This window comes from Mesocricetus auratus, unplaced genomic scaffold (assembly GCF_017639785.1).
Source record: "Mesocricetus auratus isolate SY011 unplaced genomic scaffold, BCM_Maur_2.0 Super-Scaffold_100022, whole genome shotgun sequence".
Lineage (NCBI taxonomy): Eukaryota > Metazoa > Chordata > Mammalia > Rodentia > Cricetidae > Mesocricetus > Mesocricetus auratus.
In genome coordinates this window covers 4,376,608-4,400,371 of record NW_024429203.1, presented here as the reverse complement: position 1 = coordinate 4,400,371, position 23,764 = coordinate 4,376,608, and the positions used below count along the sequence as shown (strand labels likewise).

The 23,764-nt window shown below is 42.8% G+C and overlaps 1 protein-coding gene across 1 annotated transcript in view; it reads right to left on the bottom strand.

Moving 5' to 3' along the window:
* Positions 1–230: 230 nt before the first annotated feature.
* Npsr1 (neuropeptide S receptor 1) overlaps positions 231–23,764 on the bottom strand; it is a 176,069-nt gene continuing 152,535 nt past the window's right edge. The window contains exons 6-9 of the mRNA XM_013119373.3: positions 16,117–16,193; positions 7,597–7,683; positions 3,928–4,108; positions 231–2,998 (exon numbers count right to left, since the gene is read on the bottom strand). Coding sequence (XP_012974827.1) covers positions 2,908–2,998; positions 3,928–4,108; positions 7,597–7,683; positions 16,117–16,193 — 436 coding nt within the window. The 3' untranslated portion in view covers positions 231–2,907. The remainder of the gene's footprint in view (positions 2,999–3,927; positions 4,109–7,596; positions 7,684–16,116; positions 16,194–23,764) is intronic.

The following is a 23,764-nucleotide window of genomic DNA, read 5'->3' as shown; positions in this document are numbered from 1 at the left end:
GCCAGCAGCAGGCTTGTGGTCTGCCTGAAATGTCAACTAAAACACAAAACTAGAATCAGTTTATTTCGTGACACAAAAATGCTTTTCATCTTCTTGTTTTCTCACCAAATGGAGGCCTTCAGCCATTTTAAATGCACGCTGTGAATATAGAAGGAAGAGACAAGGTCATTTCTGCATGTTTCTGTGCAGAGTTGTCTGAATGAGACTGGGGAGAAAGCCTGAGACGTTTGTTAGACTAGTTCAAAGGTGCTTTATTCTCATTGTTATCACAGTGGAAAGTCATTCACAAGGTATTATTAGTGCATCGGGGAAGGGGCGGGGCGGCCTGTGGGAACCATCTCGTGATGAAATTAAACCTTAATTAAATTGAGTTGCAAATATGCCCTGACGGAGAAGACTCTTTAACCACAGTGAATTTAGTTCAGTAGAGCAGAGCCAGAGCCATTTTCTGTACTGTGGTTGAACATATTAAATGCAGCTACTCTGTTAACCCAAACCTTTACCTGTCCCTGAAGCTGTGCAATAATGTATACACACATCCTTGACATCTTAGTGTGGATAGTATACACTTTCATTTTATACACCACGGTGTTGCCTTTTCTAGTCCTGTGGAGCATCAAAGGCTATAGATAGCAAGGTTGTGGCTTACATAGTGATTTTCTATACAGCATCACACTCTTTCCTGGTTGGGATGCTATATTAGTTTCTGAGTTCATCTGGTAAAGATAAAAGTCATACCTCCAAAATGCAAATGACTCAACCTTGAGTCACTGAAGTGTTAGTCTTGAAAGGGAAGAAGTCTAGCAGAACTTTCTGCAGGTCTAATTTAATCCATCACGGGCTCCAGACCTCGACACCCTCTGTTCCAGTGTTATTTTGGCCCCATGTTACAGACAGAGGAGTGACGCCCAGAGACACAGGATGAATCACCCAAGGTCATAAGACTTCTGACTAACATGCTTAGACTGTCTCCCAAGTTAGGAAAATGATGTCGATGAAGATTTCAGACTCCATATCAGTATAAATCAAGCTCTGCCTAAATGGCGGCTTCCTACGGAAATCTGTCCCATTATCTTCTGATCTCCAGGCTGCTCTGCGGATGAGAGACAGATCCTCAAAACAGCTATCTACACAGTCCACAGATGGCACAATGGCCCTCATCGCACTCTATCTTTAACTTTAAGAATCGATTGATGGATGGTGTAGACATGTGACACATCCTGCAGACCAGAACCTGACAGAGATTGAGAACATCTATCAGGAACCTGGGCCTCCTGTTTTGCTAGCCAGGATACCCGCCAGATTCTGCTTGTTAATTGGCTCCTGCACAGGCAGCTATTTCGGCAACAGTTCAGTGAGTCTTCTGTGGTACATCTTGATTTAAAGGGAAATGTTGAAAAGTTCTTCTCAGCCACTCAGAGCTTCTGCCTGCTCGTGTTTAGCTGATTGGAGGAAGAGTGAAGTAGCCTTCAAAATTGTTGGGTGGACAGAAAGGTAAATTATTCTAGCTCCTCAAACTTAGGAAATAATTTTTTGAGAGACACTTGGTAAAGTGTCTGATTTTTGCCTAAAGAGATGATTTCCCTAATGTCAGATGAAATTGAAAAATAAATTTGGGGAAAAATTGCCACCATGACCTTAAGCAGGCTGTCTCTGAGCTGACCCAATAATGAGGAATGAGGTGTTGTTAAAATAGACTGAACATATTAATGAGTCTACCCAGCAGTCAGCAAAAAGGACAAGAAAAGGTTTAAACTCTGGAAGGGATGATTTTGCCAAGGAGATTTCAATGTCAAAGACTGTATGAGAAGCTAAATATAGGATGCTCACGAGCGTCACAGGGCCGTGGGTGGAGATGTACACACAGTCAAATGATGCCATTTCCACTTCTGGCAAAATCTGAAGAAAAAAATTGACTAGAAAACATTTAGTCATATTTCATTTGAGTTATACTTATAAATACTGAATTGCAGACCTGTCAAAATAAGCCCCACCAGCACTTCCTTGCAGAGGTGTCAGATAGACAAAGGCTACGGCACACAGACAGCAAAGAGCTTGCAAGAACATCATGTTGGGAAAGCCACAGAGCTGAGTTCCCAGCTGAAGATGATTCTGAGAGTGATAAGGGGCAGACATGTCCCTGAGGTGTATGGAATGGAGCTCATAGTGGCTTGAATGTTGAATACAGGGAGGGAAAGTCTTCATGCAGTCTCAAAGAGCCACAAGTTCCAGGTCTCTGCACTCTCTGGGATTCATGGTCAAGGGTCTGTCACTATTTGGTGTGACCTTTCTGCTGGTGAGAATGTGCCTACATGGTGACCTAGTTCAGCAGGAAGCTGTGCTGTCCCTTTAAGAAATCACAATGCTATAGGCTTGGGGCTTGCTCTTGCCAACCCCTCCTGCACACAGAGGATGCGTACAGTACCAGGCTTTGCATGTGAGTTTCTTGGCATTTCAGGGGCAAACATCTCATCTATACCAAACAAATTTCCAATACAAAACAGATAGAAAGACGTCTAATCTTTGTTAAGTCTTGTATTTACTTTAAAAATTATAATTAGATGACATAGGGATAGCCCCCTGATATCTTTCTGCTTGTCTGTGTCGTCATGTCACAGGGACCCAGGGCCACTGCTGGTGCAGATGCTGAGCTGTGGGAAGGAGGGCTGGGGGAAATTAGGAAGAGAGAAGTGTTTTTCCTAGGTGACATGAAGAGGTGATGGGTTCATGTTGGCTAGTGCTCGCACTGCAGCTGGCATGCTCTCACTGGAAAGTTTGCCTCATGCAACTGCTAGGTGATACAGGATTGGGGGGGGTGGGCTGGCTCAAGATTCATGCACATCCACTAACTGGTGATGGAGCTCCAGGAGGGCTGATGTGCTCGGTGTAGCACCACTGCTTCAGGGTTTAGATGAATTCCGGCTTGGAGAGGATCTGCATCTCTTGCCTCTCACTTCTCTCTCGGTATGTCATTCTGGAGTCCTGTGACCTCTGCTCCCTAGCAAATGTCAGAATAAAGAGGTAGAGGAAATTCATTTAACCCGATGAAAAGGCAGCAGAGATGCTAAAGGGTTAACAGTCAAGAAAGGTCATTAAAGAACCGACACCTGTTAAGCAGTAGCAACCAAAACCCTTCCTCCATCATTACAGTCTAGTAGACAGAGACATCATCTGATTTCGGGTGTTTGTAGCCCAACTTCACATATGGTTCTCTAGAGCAGGACCTGAACCTTAGTTGCCATCATTAAACAAAAACCTAAAACCAGTGGTTCTCAACCTGTGGGTCGCAACCCCTTTGGGAGTCTCATGCCAGATATTTGTGTTATGATTCATAACAGTAACAAAATTACAGTTATGAAGTAGCGACCGAATAAGTTGACAGTTGGTGGTCACAGCACCAACAGGAACTGTACTAAAGGGTTGCAGCATTAGGAAGGTTGAGAACCACTGCCTTAAACTATCCTATTACTATTCTCTGTGCTATGAATTTCTCCATTTACTCCGTATCTGATGAGAACAGATTAAAAAAAAAAACGGCAGAATGGCAGTAGTTGTCAGGAGATTAAATTTCAACTCTGTGACTAATGATCAGTATAACCTCAACAATGTCACTAAGTCTTGTGAGCCTTACTTTGTAAAACTTTACCTCTGAAGTGATAAAAATGTCCCACATCATATTCCCAGCAGGGCTATACGGAGGCAGTTCAAATGCAGAAGCTCCCATCAAAATCAGGGTTTGCACATGTGAAGCTCTGTTGTGGCCTGAGCCTGGATTTGAATCCGTCAGACTAGCTGGGACTTCCTAACCTTTAAAGACCTCATCTGTGAAATGGGAGTTCTGTAGGTCGCTAATGAGCTTTTGGAAGAATACAAGAATTCTATGTAAAAGCTGCTGGTGTGTCGGGCATGAGTGAGTACACAGCTTACTTGCAGGGGAAGCAGATAGTGCTGCTGAACATGCAGTAGATGAGGGGGTTGATGGCACTGTTCAGGGCTGGTAGGTTCTGGATAATCACGGAGGCATAGAAACGCTCCTTGGTGTCCGGAAGGAGGTTGAAATTGTCCAGCATGTCAAAGAGGAAGTAAGGGCTCCAGCAGCAGATGAAAGCTATGGAGAGGAGAGCCATCAGTACCATCGTGGCCACACCGAAGCATTGCTCTTGGTTGGTCATGACTGGAATTTTAACCATCATGTTCTCTGGCGCTAGAGCTCCCCCAGGAATTCTGGCCTGGGCGTGATTGTCATGACTGTCACGTTTGTTTAAATATGTGTATGGGTATGCACGTGTTCCAGAGACAGCATTCCAAAGATGAGATTTCCTGAATCCCCTCTACCTGAAAAGGGGGCTTAAATTTCCACTGGTGAAGACTTAGTGCCGAAAGTCTGGGATCTGCTTGGTATGGCCAGATTCTCCCCCCTCCATCACAGTGCTGAAGAAAAGTGACCAAGACCCTTTAGATATGCCCTGAAACAGACAAAACAGGATGGAAGCTGACCACATTGATTACTACTTCTAGAACATACAGAAGGAAAAAGTGATGCTGATATTTTTAAAGTATGGACCATAAATGAGATCATCATGATCTCATTTCTTTTCTATGTCTAAGTTAACCTCTCCCAAAAGTATTCACCCAATACTCTTGTCTAAATCAAATGTATGCAAGTTCAGTATCTCAAAAGATAGGAATGGAATGTGGGAATCTCAATTGTGATGGTCAATTTATGGTCATCTTGACAAGGATCCAAGTTGCCCAGACATTGATTAAATATTACTCTGGATATGTCTGAGGATGTTTCTGTGAGAGATTTTGCCTTCTTCTGGTGAATAGGCCTCATCTGATCTATTGAAGGTATAAATATAACAAGAAGGACCTAATGAGAATTCATTTTCTCTGCTTGGTACTATTTGAGAATCAAGTGTGGAACAATGGTCCACACTTGAAGTTAAACAGGAACATAAAGAGTCAATTTTATTCTGGAATCTTTGGGTTCAGATATGGATTTTAATTTACATTAGTGGCTATCCCAGGCTTCTGACCCCACCGTGGAGCTTGATATTTTATGAGCCCATGAAGTAATTTCTTATAGAAAACCTATCTATCTATCTGTCTGTCTGTCTATCTATCTATCTATCCATCCATCTAGCTATGTCATCTATCTCTCTATTATAGAACTAGCTACCACCTGTTTTTCTGCCATTCCTCTGGATAATACAAGCAAACACAGAACTGCATAATCTTGGGCACCTGTACACAAACCTGCTCCCTTTCTATCTTGTCACCTCATTGTAACTTTATTTCCCTGTTCCTTTCTCACCCATATTTCCCAGAGTAGAATTTCAGCACTCATGGACATCTACATGCAGGGGCAACTATGCTCCATTATCATTTGATAGGAACTAAGGAACTTTATTCTGAATTTGGAAATGAGAATTTAATTCATAATTTCCCCCCTGTAAATGTTGTTGATGTCTTAAATGAGAGTTATTAAAAAATAAGATCAACTTTTTCCTGCACAATTTTTGAAATTGTTTTGTGCACCAAGGACAACATTGCTTCTGTACATGCATGTTCATGCATTCATGAATACCTCTCTCTCTCTCTCTCTCTCTCTCTCTCTCTCTCTCTCTCTCTCTGTGTGTGTGTGTGTGTGTGTGTGTGTGTGTGTGTGTGCGTGCATGTGTGTGTTTTGCAGAAATGTCAGTCCTCCTACATGTTGGAGGCAACAGTTCAGTGATTCAGTATTGGAGGCAACAGTTCAGTGATTCAGTATTGTATCACATATGTTTTGTGATGGCGTTTATGTATGAGAGGATCCTGCATATAGTTACTGTAGTTTAGAGAGCTAACCATTTTTATAGGTACACCTGGATATTTTTAATAAACATTGAAGCTTTCAGAAATACAGTTCCCTTCTAGACAGTGTTTGTTTAATTTGAAGCCTTCCCAGGGTTTCTTTGCCTGCTCAGAAAATCAGGTTAGTGACAATAAAACTTGCTTATATCTGTGTGTCTCCAAGAAACATCTATATTGGTTGTCACTTGTAGCTGTACAGGTGTAGGCATCTGACTTCTTTATTACTCTTCCAGTGTAGTTGTGCCCATATAGTTACATATAAAAATTGGTATTGCTCTATTGTAAGTTGTTTTTTAATTTTATTCTTACTCTAGATAATTATTAGAGTAATGTGCTGACTTTAAAAATGTAGTAGTTAGTACTACTGATACTCATCATTTTAGGATGGTAAAAGGGCATTACATAATACTTGTTATATAGGCCATTTCATTGTGACAGCATGCTGACCTGCCTGTGGGCACCCCTGCCTCCACACTGAACAGACCTCATAGGGATTGAATATAACTTTTTGAAACAGGTATACACCAGATTCATGTCTGAGCATTCATTTCCTCTCTCATCATCCAGAAAATGGGCATCTATGACGCTGGCTGTGAAGGCAAAGAACCTTCGAGCTTCTCCAGAAGCCTCTGAAAGTGTTCATAGAGCCTTGGTGCGCTGTGAGTATGTCTGAAGCTCAGATGGCAGTGTGCTGTGGGCCCATACTCTGATGGCTGAGTCATGCTGAGCGTGGTCTGTCTGGTCTTTTGTATTTTCAAAAGGGGAGAAGAGCTATTCTTGTGATTTGACACACAGCTAGGGCCCTCTTGGGGAATTCTCAGTGCTTCTAAAGAAGAAGAGATGGGTATATCAGCTAAATAAAAAGGAAGCTGCACAAATCCCTTCCCTTCTTCTATGTCTGCATCCATTTGTTCATTATACAAATATTGACTCAGTAGTGAATGTGTAACCTAATTTTAGGTTTTGAGATAACATGAGTAACTCAAGGGCAAGTCATTGCCTTCATGGATTTATAATTGTGGCAAGAAAGGTAGACTTAATAAAGAAATATATATTCCCTGTATCAAGATACATTTTACTAAAACTCCATTTATGAACATGTCTCATGTTAGATACAAATAGGAAACAGGGAAGAACCACCAAGTTGGGATGCAACTAGAGGAGAGTTATTTTAAGAAGCCTGGTCAGGGAAGCCTGAGGAGGCGTTATTGTTGGGGAACAAAATAAGAGGCAGTAAGCCACGCATCTGCTTGACCATCTTTGACAGACAGCAGTGCAAGCTGACTTTATGGATTTTAAATGTAGAAAGAAAAGAACCGAAGACAAGAAGAGTGAGGGATATAAACTGTGGTTATAAGGGAAGCATTATTGACTCTGAAACTAAATATCCAGAAGAAAAACAATGCACGTCTACTCCTTTTTTTGTGTGTGTGCAGGGGGAGACAATGTCTTAAATGGAGCAACCTAGTAGAGGTTGATTTATTTATAAGCTCCAGGTGTTCCATCCTAATCATATCTTCTCTGAGTGATCCACCCTGTGGTTTTAGGGGGCAACTATATTCACAGAGAGAGGGATTAGGAGCCAATTATTGGCCAGAAACACTGGTGATTCCTGCACCCTTCATCCCAATGAAAGGTAGAAATGCCTGTCACACATTCCTTCTCTGCATGACCTTCCCATCACCAGCTTGTCTTCAGAATGACATACAAATTTGTACCACAAGGAGGAACATGGCTTACCGAGGATAATGACAATGCTATACTTGATGGCTTTAATTTTTGCTTTTGAGATGAGCCCTCGATTGTAGCTGCTGCATAGTTTGCCATCTGTAGATAGAAAAAAGGGGACAGTAAAACAGGCAAGATGATTTCTGTCAATAAGAAGGCTGAAGGTTAGTCTTGCAAACCTGCTTACATCCTTTCCTTTGGGGCAGTCATAGACTAAGATGGTTCAGGGATGGTTGCTAGTAGTTGTTCAATTTGCACCTGAGTGCCAATGCCACTGGTTGCCCATACTCTGTTATAAGGTAAGATCAGATTGCCTGAGTCAGCCATAGCTGGAATTAGACCACACAGCTACAAGGGGTGGAGCCTGCTTGTTGAAGACTGCTCTCAGGCTTGAGGTGTGCTGAGATACCTATGCAGTCATTTCAGCTACCCCCTAGACTGGCTTCTCCAGACCAATTCACCAATCTCCCCATGAAATTCTGCTTTCTGTAAGGCCCAAGTCACAGGACACAGTCACATCTGAACCTGCACAGAAACTCTAACAGTATGTGACTGTCATTTGAGGGCCAGATAGTCAAGGGATGACTATGAGAGTCTGTGGAGAGGGGCTTTGTCATAATTCAAGCCCATGGGTGTTCAATAAATCAACATCTACTTCTTATGATCAAGAAGTAGTCATTAAAAACTAAGGTTGATTAAGATATGCCGGAAGTGCAATAGATCTAAAGAAATGAGTAAGGAGAAGGTGACTGGGAGATGGAATGTTGTCCACATTTCTTGCCTGAAGGAATTATTACTCTCAGAGTTCCTCCTCTCCATAAGACATGGAACCTTCACACACACTCAGTGAATTACCTTTGGAAAACTTGGGAAAGTTGCCTAAAGTTCCCAGCCTTGGTTTCCTAATTTGGAAAATAAAATAAAAATGTATTCCAGGTTTCAAGCTCTAGACTGGCATTCCAGTCACCTTGTCACTTGAAATGAATTACATTTTCATAGTGTTTTGAGGTGAATGTGAGTTGTCTTTGTAGAAGAAAACTGACAGTATTACTACCCTAGATAGTCTATTATACAATGGTGTTGCCATAGACTGCAGGAAATTATCAGGGTGAGATTATCTCCATAGGGGCATGGAAAGATGATAGCAGATCAAATTACGTCCTTTCGAAGTGTCCCTACATGCTGGCCCAAGGTAACAGCTGGTCCCTAAACAGTGTGGCTTTGAAAACTTAATTTGTCTTTCAGAAAGTTTTTGAGAATGACATTTGTGCTCTGAGATCTTTTAAAATGGAAAATCTCAACACTTTCTACAGGGTGACTGGATGACAATATCATCAACTCCCTGCCCTCTGGATCTCCCAATGAGATCAGTGAAAATCATCTTTAATGTGACCACTCCAGGAAATGCAAAGCCTCCAGCTCCAAAGACAGCTCTTCAAAGAGAGCTGAGTTACAGAATACAGGTAATTCCCTTTTATTGGGAGATAAAAGGATTATTTCTACTCAGGACTTGGCACTGAGCTGTACTGAACGCAGGGAAATTCAGCTGTCACCGGATGAATGGCTTGGGAAGCTGGGAGGCAGCAGGCTCATTAGATCTGAAGCTGGAAAAAGCATGCTAACACTGCTTTAGTTCCAGGGTGCAACCATAATAGGACCATGCCAGAAATTTGGTCTCCAAAGGGTCAACTTGAGTTTCTAACTTTTCCAGGGATTCTGACTCCTTTCAGAGTTACCAGGACCTTGTTATTTCTTATTTGTTTATTTATGTAGTTATATAGTTATTTTTACTCCTTTTTCTTCGAAGTTTTATTTGTTTGGGTTTTGTTTGTTTGTTTGTTTGTTTTAATGTATGAGTGCTCAGCCTGCCTGCATGTGTACCTGCGTTCCAGAAGAGGGCATCAGATCCCATTACAAATAGTTGTGAGTCAAAATATGGTGGCTGGGAATTGAACCTGGGACCTCTAGAAGAGCATCCAGTGCCCTTAACTACTGAACCATCTCTCCAGTCTCTAATTACATAATTGTTATTGTGGAGAACGGAATATATATGTCATCATGAATGTATCTTGCTGGCACAGAATCCCATTCTCTATGTGGCCCCAGCCTCTGGAACTGGGCACCGGTCCTCTGAAACTTTAACTGCTATGCTACAGAAACACCACATACTGGGGAAGCACCACCCTCTGGAACTTTGAATTGAGGTGAATTTCATTCCTGTTGCATAGGGAGAAGCTCCCCTACACACACACACACACACACACACACACACACACACACACACACACACACACTCCACACCCCACTGCAAGGACCTGGAATGTGTGCAGGTGGTTTGTTTGAAACAAGGAAGTATATCTGGAAATGTTTTAAAGCAAGTTTCACATGTTGGAATGCTGTCTACTTTCAGGTTCATTAAAATGCACATTTTGAAGTTTTTAAAACTTATAATTAATTTTGATCAATAAGAATTTTAGGGGCTGGAGAGGTGGCTCAGCGGTTAAGAGCACTGACTGTTCTTCCAAAGGTCCTGAGTTCAATTCCCGGCAACCACATGGTGGCTCACAACCACCTTGAACGAGCTCTGATGCCCTCTGCTGGCATGCAGGTAGAAGATTGTATACCTAATAAATAATTAAAATATTAAAAAAATAAGAATTTTATTCATCTGCAAATATAACCCAGCTGCCCCTGGAGCTTCTCAGTTAAATGCTTTTATCTCATTGGGCCTTCTTTGCTCAACTACTGGGCGAGCCATTTCCTTCCCAGGATCCTTCTGGGGCTAGTTTTCAAACTCGAGGGTGCATCTCAGAATGTCTCAGTCTCACAGGCTACCACTTTCCCAGGTCACTACTTTGCTTTGGCCAGGTGTGGATCATTGCTGCCATTCCTCCGCCCCCCACTGCTGGCCACCCCTGTGGAGGCCCTGGCTTGGGCACATTTGAGCAACAGCTGCAGCCTCTTTAGAACGATCTCTGTGAACTCTCTGAAGACCCACGTGTCCATGCTCTCTGCTTCAAGACTCTGGGTCGGTTGCATTCAGTTGCTTGGTTGCAAACAGGTCAGCATCACTGCCGGACCAGGGGCTACCTGCTCTCAACCTTCACATACTGGGACTGGAGTCATGGCTTCGCTTTCTGTGCTTGGCTGTCTCAGGGATCTGAGCAGAGCTGAGGCATCTTCCAGGACTTTTGGCATCTTGAAGTTCACGTTCAGTTCCCCATGCCCCATGACTACAAGTAAGGAGTGTGATTATGCCGCAAAGTAACATCTGACCCCAAACTTGCATAGCCCCTGGACCTTAAAGCAGTGGGAGAACCTCCTGTCCCTTTCTAGTCTTGGGGTGTGCCTGCTCAACCCATTAGCTTGCTTATCTGAGGCCTTTTCAAAGTTTACTTATCTCTCTCTCTCTCTCTCTCTCTCTCATCTATTTGTTTATTATCTTATGCTAACAGGAGGTAACAGCAGTATCTGAGGAAGTGTCAACAAACTCACAGATTATTTGTTTTTGTACTCTACCCTCCAGTTTAGCAAAAATCTCCAGTTCCAAGAGATCCATGCCCTCTTCCAGTCTTCCTGGGTACCAAGCATGCTCATAGTGTATACATACACACACACACACACACACACGCACACACACACACACACACACACACACACACACACACACACACACGGGGAAGTACTCATACACATAAAATAAAAATAAAAAAATATTTAAATCCTTATGTTTTGTTAAGGGCACTCACGTTTTAGAGTTTATATAGCTGCTAGAGTTTCCCTTCCCCTAGCCGACATTGGTACTGTACATAAAATGTCTTAACAGAAACACAAAACACAAGACACTGTCTGAGCAAACAGGCAGCCACTGGCAGGAAGCTGGGATGCTGGTGGTCTGTTTGCAGGATGAGGCCACACTGAGCCTGGCAAGGCCATCTGTGAGCCCACACTGTCAGAGCCCGGAGGGGAGGGTGGTAAACTGAGTGCTAATCGTGCATTAGTTTGATTGTTATTGTATTGATTTGTTACCAGCCGTGCTCAGGAAGGAACTGGAGAAAAAGAAATGAGCTTCGATTGGAGTTGGTTGACTTAACAAGGACAATAAAGGAGTTAGAGAAAGTCTCCCCATTTCTTTTGGAGAGCTGTAAATACCAACTGCTTCTGGTCTGCACTGGACATATTTCTTGTTTGGCCTATTGAGAAGTGAAAATACAAAGCTACCTTGAATCAGTCAGGTGCCTTTTCTAAGTGTGCAGATCCAGACAAGAATAGCCCCATCCCCAAATGAAGCTATTAACATTGAGACATTTTAACCCGAAAATACCCTTTTAAGATTTGTCCTTGTGGCAAAGATCAGACCAAGGACTTGGCTTCCCACTTGTTTCTTCAGAGGCCGTAGGATGGTCTCCACTAAGTGGAGAGGTGGGGACTAGGAAGGAAAGAAAAGCCAGGTTTAGATCTGGGGTTTGGGAGCTTGGTCATGGCTGCCAGCCTTGAGACAGATGAAAAGCAAACAAAGCAGCAACATGATGCAGGTGTGAGGAGCGTTCCTGCCAAGTAAACCGAAAACCAGGAGCTTCTTGTGCACGCCAGGCCCTAGATTTATCAGACCATTTTTGATTTGGCCAATTCTGTGGGTGGACAGTTGCATCTACTTGAGAATTAAACCCACACTTCCCTAATTACTGATGGAGCTGTGAGTCTCGTTTTCCTTTCTGACAAATTCCTCTTCATGTTTTGCTGAGTTTTGACATGTGATTGTCTTTAAAACACCCTTTAAAATTGATATTTAGGAGTTCTCCATACATTCTCTTTGCTCATCTTTTCCTGGGCCACTCCTAGAGTGTGCAGATTGGATTTTACAATGCTGACACCATCAAACTAATGCATTTTCACTTGCAAATTAATGTAGCACATCTTGTCTTAAAATCTTTTCCAGCATCGTAAAGATATTATCTAACTTTTGTTTAAAAATTAAGAAAAATATTTTTACATATAAGACCCATTTTCTCTGGAGTTATGTTTGTCCATGGATTGAAGTAAAGTTTTAATTTCTTTCCCCATGATCTTCTGACATATGTCAAGTCCTTATGTACGTATAGATCTGTTTTGGGCCATATTATTTTCTGCAGTTATCTATTTTATGTCAATGACATTCTTTTAACAGCTTTGACTTTATAAAAAAATCAGGTTTGGCACAGAAAAACATTTCTACTTTGTTCTATTTTTTTCCCAGGAATAAATTGGATTTTCTTGGCTCTTGAACTTTTCTATCTGTCTTAAAAACCTCTACCAGACTCAATAAAATGTTTTCATTCTCCTTTGATAGAAATTGTATTAGTTTGCAGATTAGCTGAGGCAAGCCAATGTATTAATGATATGGAATCTTGGTAGCTACAAAATTCCTACACAATAGTCATTTGCTCATATCTTCATATTTTCTCTCAAGCATTTTTGTCAGAAACAGGTAGAAAAGCAGTTTGCCCTCAGTTACTGAAGAGGCTGGTGCTGAGAGCACTTCATGGACTCAAGGTAAAGCTGTCAAGTTAAAAAGCGGAACTTTCACTACTTCCTAACCCTATGCTTGCTTTTCTCTTCCCCATTCTGCCTCATAGAACTCAAAACATGCCGTTTAGTACAGTATTGATCACATCACACCGGCAAAGCCATGACGGTGAGACCCAGTTCTCTCCAGAAACGGCATAATTGTCAATGTCATGGCTTTACCTCCCCAGTCTCTTGTCTTTGTGCATTAAATGCTCTCACCTAAGGTATAGTTGGTTTCTTCTAGAGTTCAAACACATGAGAGCATGTGAGAGCTAATATTTGAGGTCTACAACATCTACTTGTGGGAAAGCCTTTGAGTCATTTATGAAACAGTTCCTTTTCTTTTTTTATTGAGTCAGCCTTTGGGTGGGAAAAGTAAACACATTTTCAAGAAGAAGAAGAAGGGCTCCACACTCAGGGTGATTTGGGCTTGGCAGACAGTATTGACAAAGTGAGCTTCTGTTCACACTAATCTTAGCCAATATACCTTGTTCATGAGCAACAACCCTGGCATGTCAACACTGCTTGAGACCCTGTTACATGCCAGTTCCTGAGAGGCTTGGCTGTGCTGTCACATGGGATGTTGAGGAAAGTCCACTGATGAATAAAAGGCCGACAGGATAAAATACTCTGGGGATAACAACTAGCCTCATTCTGGAAGGAGGTCATGGGAGCCAAACACAGGCGTAATGGAGACTCAAAATTATATTAAGTAGCAAAAACTGACAGTAGTTATTTATAATTTCGGGCAAAGCAATGCTGTGTCTATTAGTAGATGCACATCTCTAAGTGGCTTTGCACTGATTCAGTCTTGGAATGTGGGGAAGTCCAATGTTGTGACTAAAAAACACAACACAGGGGACTCTACAGAGAGAAAGGAGCTAGCCCACAGTGATGGGGAGGCCTGCTGAAGATCGCTCCAGATCTCTGGCTATAGGTGCCTTGCTCTTCTTTCTAACCGATGAACTCATGGAAAACGAGGTAAGTGTCACCATATCTCACTGGGTGAGGAGTGTGGGCAACAGAAGAACTGTTTGGGTGAGGAAGGGAGGGTGAGAGCTCAGGGGGGTAGGCAGAGAGTAGGACACCAACCTTCTCCAATGGGCAGAAATCACAGGACAGAGGATTGAAACCAGAAAAAACAACAGGACCCTAGGTATCATAACCATACCAGCTCCTGAACCCTCAAACAGAGAACGGATGATTTAGAGACGGGCCAGGGAGGCTGCTCCATGGGAGTGCTGTGGATGGTATTCTGGGCTAAAGACCGAGAGTTTGGATTATTAATAAATATGTTTTTTGGGGGATGGGTTAATTTGAGCTCTTTGAAAAGTCGCTCATCCATCTCTTTCTATAGTTTTCTTCCTCGTGGGAGGTGGGGTGGCTTAAGGGGAAAGTGTGGGTGTTCTCATCATTCCCGTGCCCTTGAATCCTGGTAATGTCACCAATGTGCTACATACAGAAGTTGTAAGACACCTTGCATTTGAGCCTGTCTTTTATCCACAAAATATCACCTTGGAAGTTGGGCAGTGATTAGAGAGGTAGCAAATGGAAAGGATGCCCAGTGACCAACAGTAGATTCTCTGTCTCTCCCTCTGTCCCATCTGAGATTTGTGCCCATTGCCCTAAACTGCTTCCAGCATATAGGAGAGAGAACACAGCAGAACACACCTACTTTAAGATGGAGATTCACATACCAATCTGAATCTCTAGAGAAAGAGATACATATGCTCACACTCAATAAACCTTGTGGATCCTCTTGTCTGTCTCATATCATGTGGGAAAAGAAACTTCCACAATGATAAACCAAGCTCCATCTATGGCTGGTGCAGAATTAGGGTACTCAAGTCCAAAGATTACAAAGAATCTAATGCAGATACTCATTTAGCTCACTGGAGCCCAGGGAAGTCACATGACTTTGTAAGGTGGCATAGCTCGAAGAGATAGATCTGGAGCAGAAGCCAAGTTCTTCCAAAGACTTGTATATTACTTTGTGGTCCTTTTCTGAGTGTAGATGGTGTACATGCATGCATGTGTTTGTGAGTGTGTGTATGTGTGTGTGTGTGTATGTGTGTGTGTACATGCATGCATGTGTGCATTATGCATGTGTGTGTGTGTGTGTGTGTGAGTGTGTGTGTGTGTGTTCTCATAAGAAATATAAGGAATGGCAGGAGTGTGCGGCCTAAGCAGAGCAATCTCATTCTACATAACTGCCATATTATAGCAAATCCAGAAGTCTTTCTTCTTTCCAACTCGCCGGTTTGCTAGGTCTTTTCCAGTGTAAACTAGTCAGGCACTCCTGGAGGTGCCCTGCAGCTAAGTTCAGTGAAATGGAACTTGGGGAAGGGCTGTCTCAGTGCCAGTATTGTTTGGACTGGAATAGCAGGGGAAACATGTGCACTGAGCTGTGCTTGACTTTAGGAATAAGATCATTTTGTGATCACATGGTAGATTTACCCATTTCTAAATTCAAGCCAAACTTAGAAGCTCATCTTCAGGATTGGTAAACATGTGCTCCCAAGGCTCTTCATGCCTGACATACAGCTGGAGTGAATCCCCATGCTGCTTCAAAAACTGCTACAAGGGAACAAGGGACTGTTCTCATACAGTTGGACAAGCTTAAAGTGTCCTCTGCCTACTCCCAAATATATATATATACATATATATATATTTACTTATTGTGGGGGTTTAGCAGACAACTTCCTGGAGACCATTTTCTCTATCATGTGAATTCTGGGTATTGAACTCAGGTCCTCAAGCTTGGCAACAAGTGCCTTTACATTCTCAACCATCTCGCCAGACTATTTCCCTAGTTTTCAGAGATGCTGAATGGAAGACAGAGCCCTCTGGGAAGATTTTTTTGGGGGGAGGGTTCTCTGTTGTCGAGTCCTGCTATAACCAGGTAGGTTAGTGGATCCAGGCAGTCCCAGTTTGTATTACTAGAGGAGAAGTTCTGCAGGAGAGTTGAGAGAATTACAGCCTTACCAGAGCAGTTGGAAATCACCGTCTCATGGGCTTTGCTTTTAATCCAAATAGTTCGGATCACAAGGCCATAGATGACACTGCAGAAGGAACCACAGAGAACATTGACATTGTTGATAAATCCCTAGAGTGAGGATCCAGAGGGCTTGCCACTCCCATTTTCCCTTGGAAAAGGTTCATTGTAGGGGTCTCATTTATCCCTGCCAGCTATGCTTGCTATCCTGAGGGACCATAAGAGTGAGTTGGATGGAGTTGCTAGTGTCTTAAATGTAGAGATGAGAACCTGTAGTAGTTAAATAATCTAGATATTCAGCAGTGCAGCATGGGCTATATTTCAAACAGCATAGCCTTTGGAGGAAGAAAGACCTAGGATCATGTATATGATACTATGTATATGTTATTAGATTTTAGCTATATTTTACATTTTCAAGTGAACATGTGTGAGTGGCAGGGTGGTATGTGGAGACCTGTGGTTGACATCAGAAGTCATCCCCCATATCTCGCTTCTACTTTTCCAATGAAGCTAAGTTTCTTAACTCCAGATTAAGTCATGGTTTGTTTTGCTGGCCAGCTTGCTTTTGGGATCCCCTGTCCCTGTCTTAGAATTTCCAAGGCTGGCTTTACAGAGGGACCTTGCAAATACTAGGAAAATGTCCATTATGTAGCCCAGGCTGTCTTCAAGCTCATAGTTCTCCCAAATACACCTCCTAAAGGCCAGGATTACAGGAATATGCCATCATACGCCCTCACTATAGGACAGCCTCTGTGTCCCTCCATTGTATTCTTGCCATAGTGTGATCTTCTCTCCTTGAGTTTAACAGGGATCTATTACTTGACTCAGCTAAGGTTGTTGTGGTCCCTGAGGTTACACAGAATGGAGCAACTGTCTAACTGCATATTTCTCAAGGCAAAGCTGCCTCTATCCCAAAGCCCTGGTGAAATTAATTCTGCAAAAATATAAGGGACCTTGGGAAGATCTTTCCCTAGTTGTGGTCCTGGGGACCTACCACACCTGCTTAGCTCCTTGATGATCATGGTACCCAAATGTCGGCTCCAACAGAGAGACACTACAGTTTGTAGATGTACACTGTTTCAATGCACTAAGCTTGTGATAACTTGCTATACAGTAATTGATAACCAACACTCAGAGCCTAAGTTGACATCCTGGAACCCAAACCTCTTGGTATTTTGAGTGTTAAATGTGATCATATTAAAGAGCTGAGCATGTGTGGTGCTTGCATGTCAGTGGACTTAAGAGTGAAATTTTCCTTCTTCTTGTTCCCCCTCCTGGTTTTTTCCACACTCCATTACACCCACTTCCTCAGTGATGAGGTCTGTGCCAGCAGAATGTTAATAACATACACACATCAGCAAATTTTGTTTTTCCCATCTCCTTTGATAAATACAAAAATTTCACCTCTTCCCTTGTTATTTGACACTTAAAGTTTACAGAGCGCTTCAAGTAAAAACTTTGGGAAAACACTGTCTTATGTTTAAACTGCATAATCTTTCCTCCTGAGAATTGGTAGTTAAAAAAAAGCCCAAGTTCCACTTTGTAGTAGCTGACAAAGCACTAATGGATTCTAATAGGCTTTAGACTATAACTTAATTAATGGCTATGTTAAAACTTAGTTTCTTATTGCTTTTTCCATTCTTGCTCTGGGAGCTCCTGTTAGTGCCCCAGGGAACCCCAGGCCTTGGAATAGTGTTCTCTTCTTTAAACTCCCATCTAGGAACTTCCTGTAGGCTTATATGCCCCATTAAAGAAAAACACAAGAAAAGGTTAGCAGTGAGGCTTTTCTTTGCTCTAAATGGAACATGTGTTAGATCAGAACTCACTTCCCAGGTGTATTGGTTACCTTTCTAGTTGTTTCTAAAGATCTGATCAGAAACAACCTCAAGGAAGAAGTGTAGATTTGGGCTCACTGTTTAAGTAGAAGGCATGGAGACCAGAATAGATCACAGCTATGTCAGCTGCCATGAGAGGCTGCTTGCTCACATTTGGCTAGTTTAGAGATGAAACAGGAGGTCGGGTTGGGCTCTTAGCCTTAAGAACTCCCACTTTATCCCCTCCAAGATCTATTTCCTCCAGTTGAGTTTCATCTGCCAAAGCTTCCATAACCTTCCAAAGAGCAGGAGACCCCATGAGCCTGTAGGGGACATTGTGCGTGCAAATCATAGCACAAGGTAAGGTCTTGACCACCATGAGACATTAATGCTACCTATCAATTTAACTCATTGCTAATTTAAATGTTATTGACAAGTAGTTATGTATATGATGGAAAAGCTAAGATTGTAGGCACTAAGGAATTGGGTCTAATTGGCTCTTCTTCTACTTATGGGCAATCAGAGGAGCACAAAGTCAAGTCATCCCTGACAGCTGGACAAATGGAACCACTGTGTGCATATCTTTGTCATTTACTGTTCCAGGCAAGCTGCTTCTTAGGAGCAACAGTTACGGATCAGAATGTTTCATTTGCATTTTTCCTCATTTTTTTCTCACCTGTTCCATCTAGTTAGTGAGAAATGCTGTGAGCCGTCCCTTCAAAAGTCTCCAAAATCTACACCTCCCTTCCTGTATCTACACCATTAGTACAAATCCTTGAAATTCCTCTTGTTTTTTTACAAGACAGGGTTTCTCTGTATTGTTTTGGAGGCTGTCGGTTCAGCCCGGCCTCGAACTCACAGAGATCTGCCTGCCTCTGCCTCCTGTGTGCTGGGATTAAAGGCGTGTGCCACCACAGCCTGGCCCTCTTTTTTTTCTTTTAGGAAATTTTTTTTACTGTGATAGAATATACACAGATTACTTCTTATTTCTCTAATTAATTTGTTCTGTAACAACAGGTGTAGCCAAAGTGCTACCTGACTGTCATCACTACTTGTCTGTAGACTTTATCATCTTCTCTTATGTCTTAGTTACTGTTCTGTTGCCATGAAGAGACATCATGACTAAGGCAACACATATAATGAAGCATTTAACCAACTTGGAGCTTGCTTACAGATTTAGAGGGTGAGTCCTTGATCATCATGGTGGAAAGCAGACATGCATGCATGCAGATGGAGCAGAAGCCTTACATCCTGGTCCACAGACAGAAGTCACAGAGAAAGACACTGTGCCTAGAGTGGGCTTTTGTAATCTCAAGGTCCACTCCCCTGTGACACATATCCTCTAGCAAGGACACTCTTTCCCATCCTTCCTAAAAAGTTCCACTAACTGGCACCAAACTTTCAGACATATGAGCCTATGAAGGCCATTCTCATTCAAACCACAGCATTGGTCAAATACTTCCCCTACTAACAAAAGAAGGGGGTGCTTCATTTAGTCTACAAGCTCCAGAAATACATGAAATTGCTAACCTCTTCTCTGGAAATATTATAATCTTTAAACACCTCTATTCTGTTTACTTCCTGACATTAAAGAAGGCAACTGAAACAGCCCATTCTTCTTTAGTAAATTCAGAGGTTATTTAGGATTGTAGTCACCAGAGCCCCAAGTTTGCAGGCACCTCCCTGGACGATGCCAGGGAGAGACCACATACCTCCATATTGCCTCAGAATGATGAGCAGCATCAGAAGCATCAGGGTTTGTACCTTCACAGGTTGATTCTGCACTAAAACAACAGAAACTCTGTGCTCCCAGGAGAGCAGCAAACTGAAATGGCTGATTACACTTTTTGAAGGTCTGGACTTGAAGGAGACACACATATATATTCTTGTTTATGCACAATGAAGTCATGGAATGGCACAGATCAACATTGCACATGCGTGCTTCTGAGGACAAGGTTTGTATCCCTTCTGTATATCCTATGGGACTGTCCACCCTAACTGGTCTTAACACTCACCATATCGCTTTTGTTATGCAGTGTGATGGCTGATCCTGGTGGTGGTCAACTTGGTAATATCAAGAATCATCTAAGAGGTGGGCCTCTAGGCATTCTTGTTGGGATTATCTTAAGGGGGTTAGTAGAGGTAGAAAGACTGGTCTACTGTAGATCCTTTATTGTAGAAGAACATGAGAGGAGCACAAGTATTCACCACTCTCTGAGTTATAAAACATTCATTTTATTTTGAGTTTATGGGTATGGATGTGGCCCTGCTTGTATACTTGTGTATGTATCACATGCATGTCTGATGCTCACGGAGACCAGAAGAGGGCCGAGTGCTACAGATGGTTGTGAGCCCCATGCCAGCGCTGGGAATTGTTCACCAGAGCCTCGGAAAGAGCAGTAAGTGCTCTTAGCTGCTGAGCCATCTCTCCAGTCCCACTTTCTGCTTCCTGACTGTGAATATAATGTGACCACTGTTTCAAGCTCCCTTGCTGGAACTCATGTGTACAAGAATATCGAGAAAAATCAACATATAAAATGACCCAAGGAATAATAGAGCCATGAGCCTATCTGTGTGTAATTGGGTTTGAGAGAGATGAAGAAAGAAGCAGTCTCTGAGAGAGGATGCTGGGACAACTTGTTCCTTTAGAAACTCAGATTGGACTCTTGGAATAAAATCTGAATGGCCCCAGTAATTCACTTGGTGCCACAGAATTAGCTGAGCTTTTCCTAAGGTTAGCAGAAGAAAAGAGTCACTCTACCACTCCCAGTGGTGCTGATGAAGTCTGGTGCCACCAAATATTAAGAGTTGGGTATTGGCAGGGCAGTGGTGGCACACGCCTTTAATCCCACCAGCAGAGGCAGGTGGATCTCTGTGAGTTCGAGACCAAGCCTGGTCTACTGAGTGAGTTCCAGGACAGGCTCCAAAACAATACAGAGAAACCCTGCCTCGAAAAACCAAAAAAAAAAAAAAAAAAAAAAAAAAAGAGTTGGGTATCAGGAAAAGAGTCTGTCGGAGCAAACTACAGAAAGCTCTGGAAGAGGTCACATAGTTGGGATAGTACTACATATTTCTCTAACTGCAAGTTCAAATGCAGGGCTGTCCAAGTGTGAAAGTCCCAGTCCCTTCCACAACTCCCAGTCTTCTTCTTAGGGCAGATTCTTCATGCCAGTTGTGCACCAACACAGAGCAGAGATGGCCTCACTCTCAGACTTCTTCCTAAAAACTGGAGTTTTTTTCTGAACACATTCTTTTACCTCTTTGGCCTGAGCCGGATCATCCATTCTTGAGCAGTTTTCATATCAAGGGGAGGGCCTTCTAGGAGAATCTAGGAGGGGAAGTGGAATGGAGGTTGGACGTTGCACATAAACATCCACTGTCATGGAGCACACTAATGAGGGTGTTTCTTAAAAACAGGAAACATCCACTACTTGCTAGATCATGGGATTTAGGGTGTCACTTCTTTTCCTGGTGTGACATATTGACTCTGACCCCACTATTTTCCTTGGCCTTAGGCCTCATGCTCACGGCTAGTGATGGCCAGGTCTCTGGCGCCATTTTGGCCACCATGTGCTATGGGAATTCTGCCTGTTTCGGCCAGTGAAATTTGGGGCGACTAGCCCTATGGGTGTGGCTTTCTCTGCATATGTGGTGGGATAAAACTGAGAAGGTAGCATGCTCTCTGTCTTGAGCCGTCAGAGCAGGAGCAAGCCTTGTGGTTGGTCACCATCGCCCTTGGGCAGAGCGGCAGGACCGCAGCAGCCGAATCAGCAGGGGTGTCTACCTTGTTCGATATTTGTGAGTCTGCTTCTCCTTTGCACCCCTTAATAAATTATTGACCAGGCTTTGTGGGTTCTTGCTTCAACCACGGCCTTGTACTTCACAGAAACTGCCTTAGCATGGGACTTCCCCGGTTGCCCAAGCAAAATACCTGGATCTTCCTCATAGACCACAAATCAGTGCTCCATAACTATTGCCCGCTTTCCCATGTGTGCCTTTACAGTTGTGACCATGGATCTCCCCTTCCCATGCCTTTGTCTCTGGGAGAGAAAATGATAGGAAGGTGAAAAGTCAATGAAGTCCCAAGAAATTAAGTGCAGGGAAAGCAGAACAATTACACCAGGGCAAAAGCCTTGCCCCAACTATTAGACAGCTCCAGCAAGTAAACTTTGAAACCACAGGAGTTGTTTTGACCCAGAAAAGCAGAGTGTTGCCTTTGCATGTCAGTCAAGCCTGGGGAACTGATTTAGTCAATGATGAAACTGCGACATCTTTATTCATGCACATCTCTCAAGAGAGTTCACCGCAGGTGACATGATGCCTCGTCTTCTCCTTCCTTCTTTCCTTCCATATACCCTAATAGGTGAATTAACGTACAACCCAAAGTGCTGTAGGCACAAAATAATCTGAAATTTCCATGTTAGGAGCATATATGTGAAGTGTGTGTGTGTGTGTGTGTGTGTGTGTGTGTTTGTGTGTGTGTGTGTGTGAGAGAGAGAGAGAGAGAGAGAAGAAACAGACAGACAGTGAGACTGACAGACAGAGACAGAGATAACAGAGAGACCATGACACACATATGCCACATACAATGCAGGTTACTATTTGGTCTGTGTTGCTCACTTATTCCAGCATTTACCAAATGTTTATTGTATACCAGACTGGGGACCAAGAGAACAAAAGAGAACAGTCTGCATTCATTAGATACTGTCAATTACATTATTCCAAACCTCTAAAGATGACTAGGAGAAAGTGAGAACAATGCTGGGGAAGTAGAGATCCAGGTTTCTTTGTCTGGGACCGGCAGAGATAATTCTCCAACAAATTTGTTGGAAAGGAGAAATGAAGGACATGAAGGTGTTTGGACTAAGCAAGACAGGGTGATCCAGGAACTGTCATGTGGCATGTGGACTGATTCTCTGGGGACACATGGGTGACAGAAGTGGGGTGTGCTCTAGAAATGGTTATAAAGGGGGAGCAGAAGGCACAAGGTGGGCAGTCAGCACTCTGGAGTGGTCAATGCCAAGTCCTTCAGAGTACATTAAAAATGGATAAGCCTGTCTGTGAAGAATATCTCTAAGGATACAGAATGGAGAAAATGAAATCTTGATGTATAAATGAGTGTTAGAAGAGTCTGGGATGTTATGGTGGAAGCTTCACCCGATCCCCCCTCTCCCTTCGCCCTCTATACCGTGCAGCATCTCAGAAATCCTGGCAAATGATGACCCTTCCCCAAGGGATGCTCAAGACCAACCGCACAGGGTATTAAACTGCTCCCCATTAAACAGACTCCTGGTTCTCTGGTCTTTTTCCCTTCTCCTCTCTGGGGGGCTGGAAGACCATCCAGAAGGGTTGTATCCATTAAATATGGGCTTTTTTTCTTATTTGGTTTTATTTGGATTGCTACATCGGTAGAGAGGCTTATCAGGATGCAGAAACTTTTCACCCCACATAATATCAGGTCTCCCAAACAAAACAAAACACCCCAAATAAACAAATAAAACAATACTAATAACAAACTAACAAGTAAACATCCAAAGAAAGATTATAATACTGTTTTTTGCCTATTATCATAGCCAGTTTGAAAATATATTTAGCATGGATTAGGCGTCCTGAGGCATAGCTACCAAAGCAAGTGAAAGCCACTGAGTTGTTTCTTTTTTTTTTTTTTTTTGATTCATGTATGTTTTTCTTTTTTTTTCTTTTTTTTCTTTTTCTTTTTATTTTCCAGTTTAAATTTAGATAAGAAACGAGGTTGCTACACAAGTCAGTTCCAGGTCCGTCTCCCATTCCCTCCCCTCCTCGAGTGCCCTCCCCCCAACCCTCC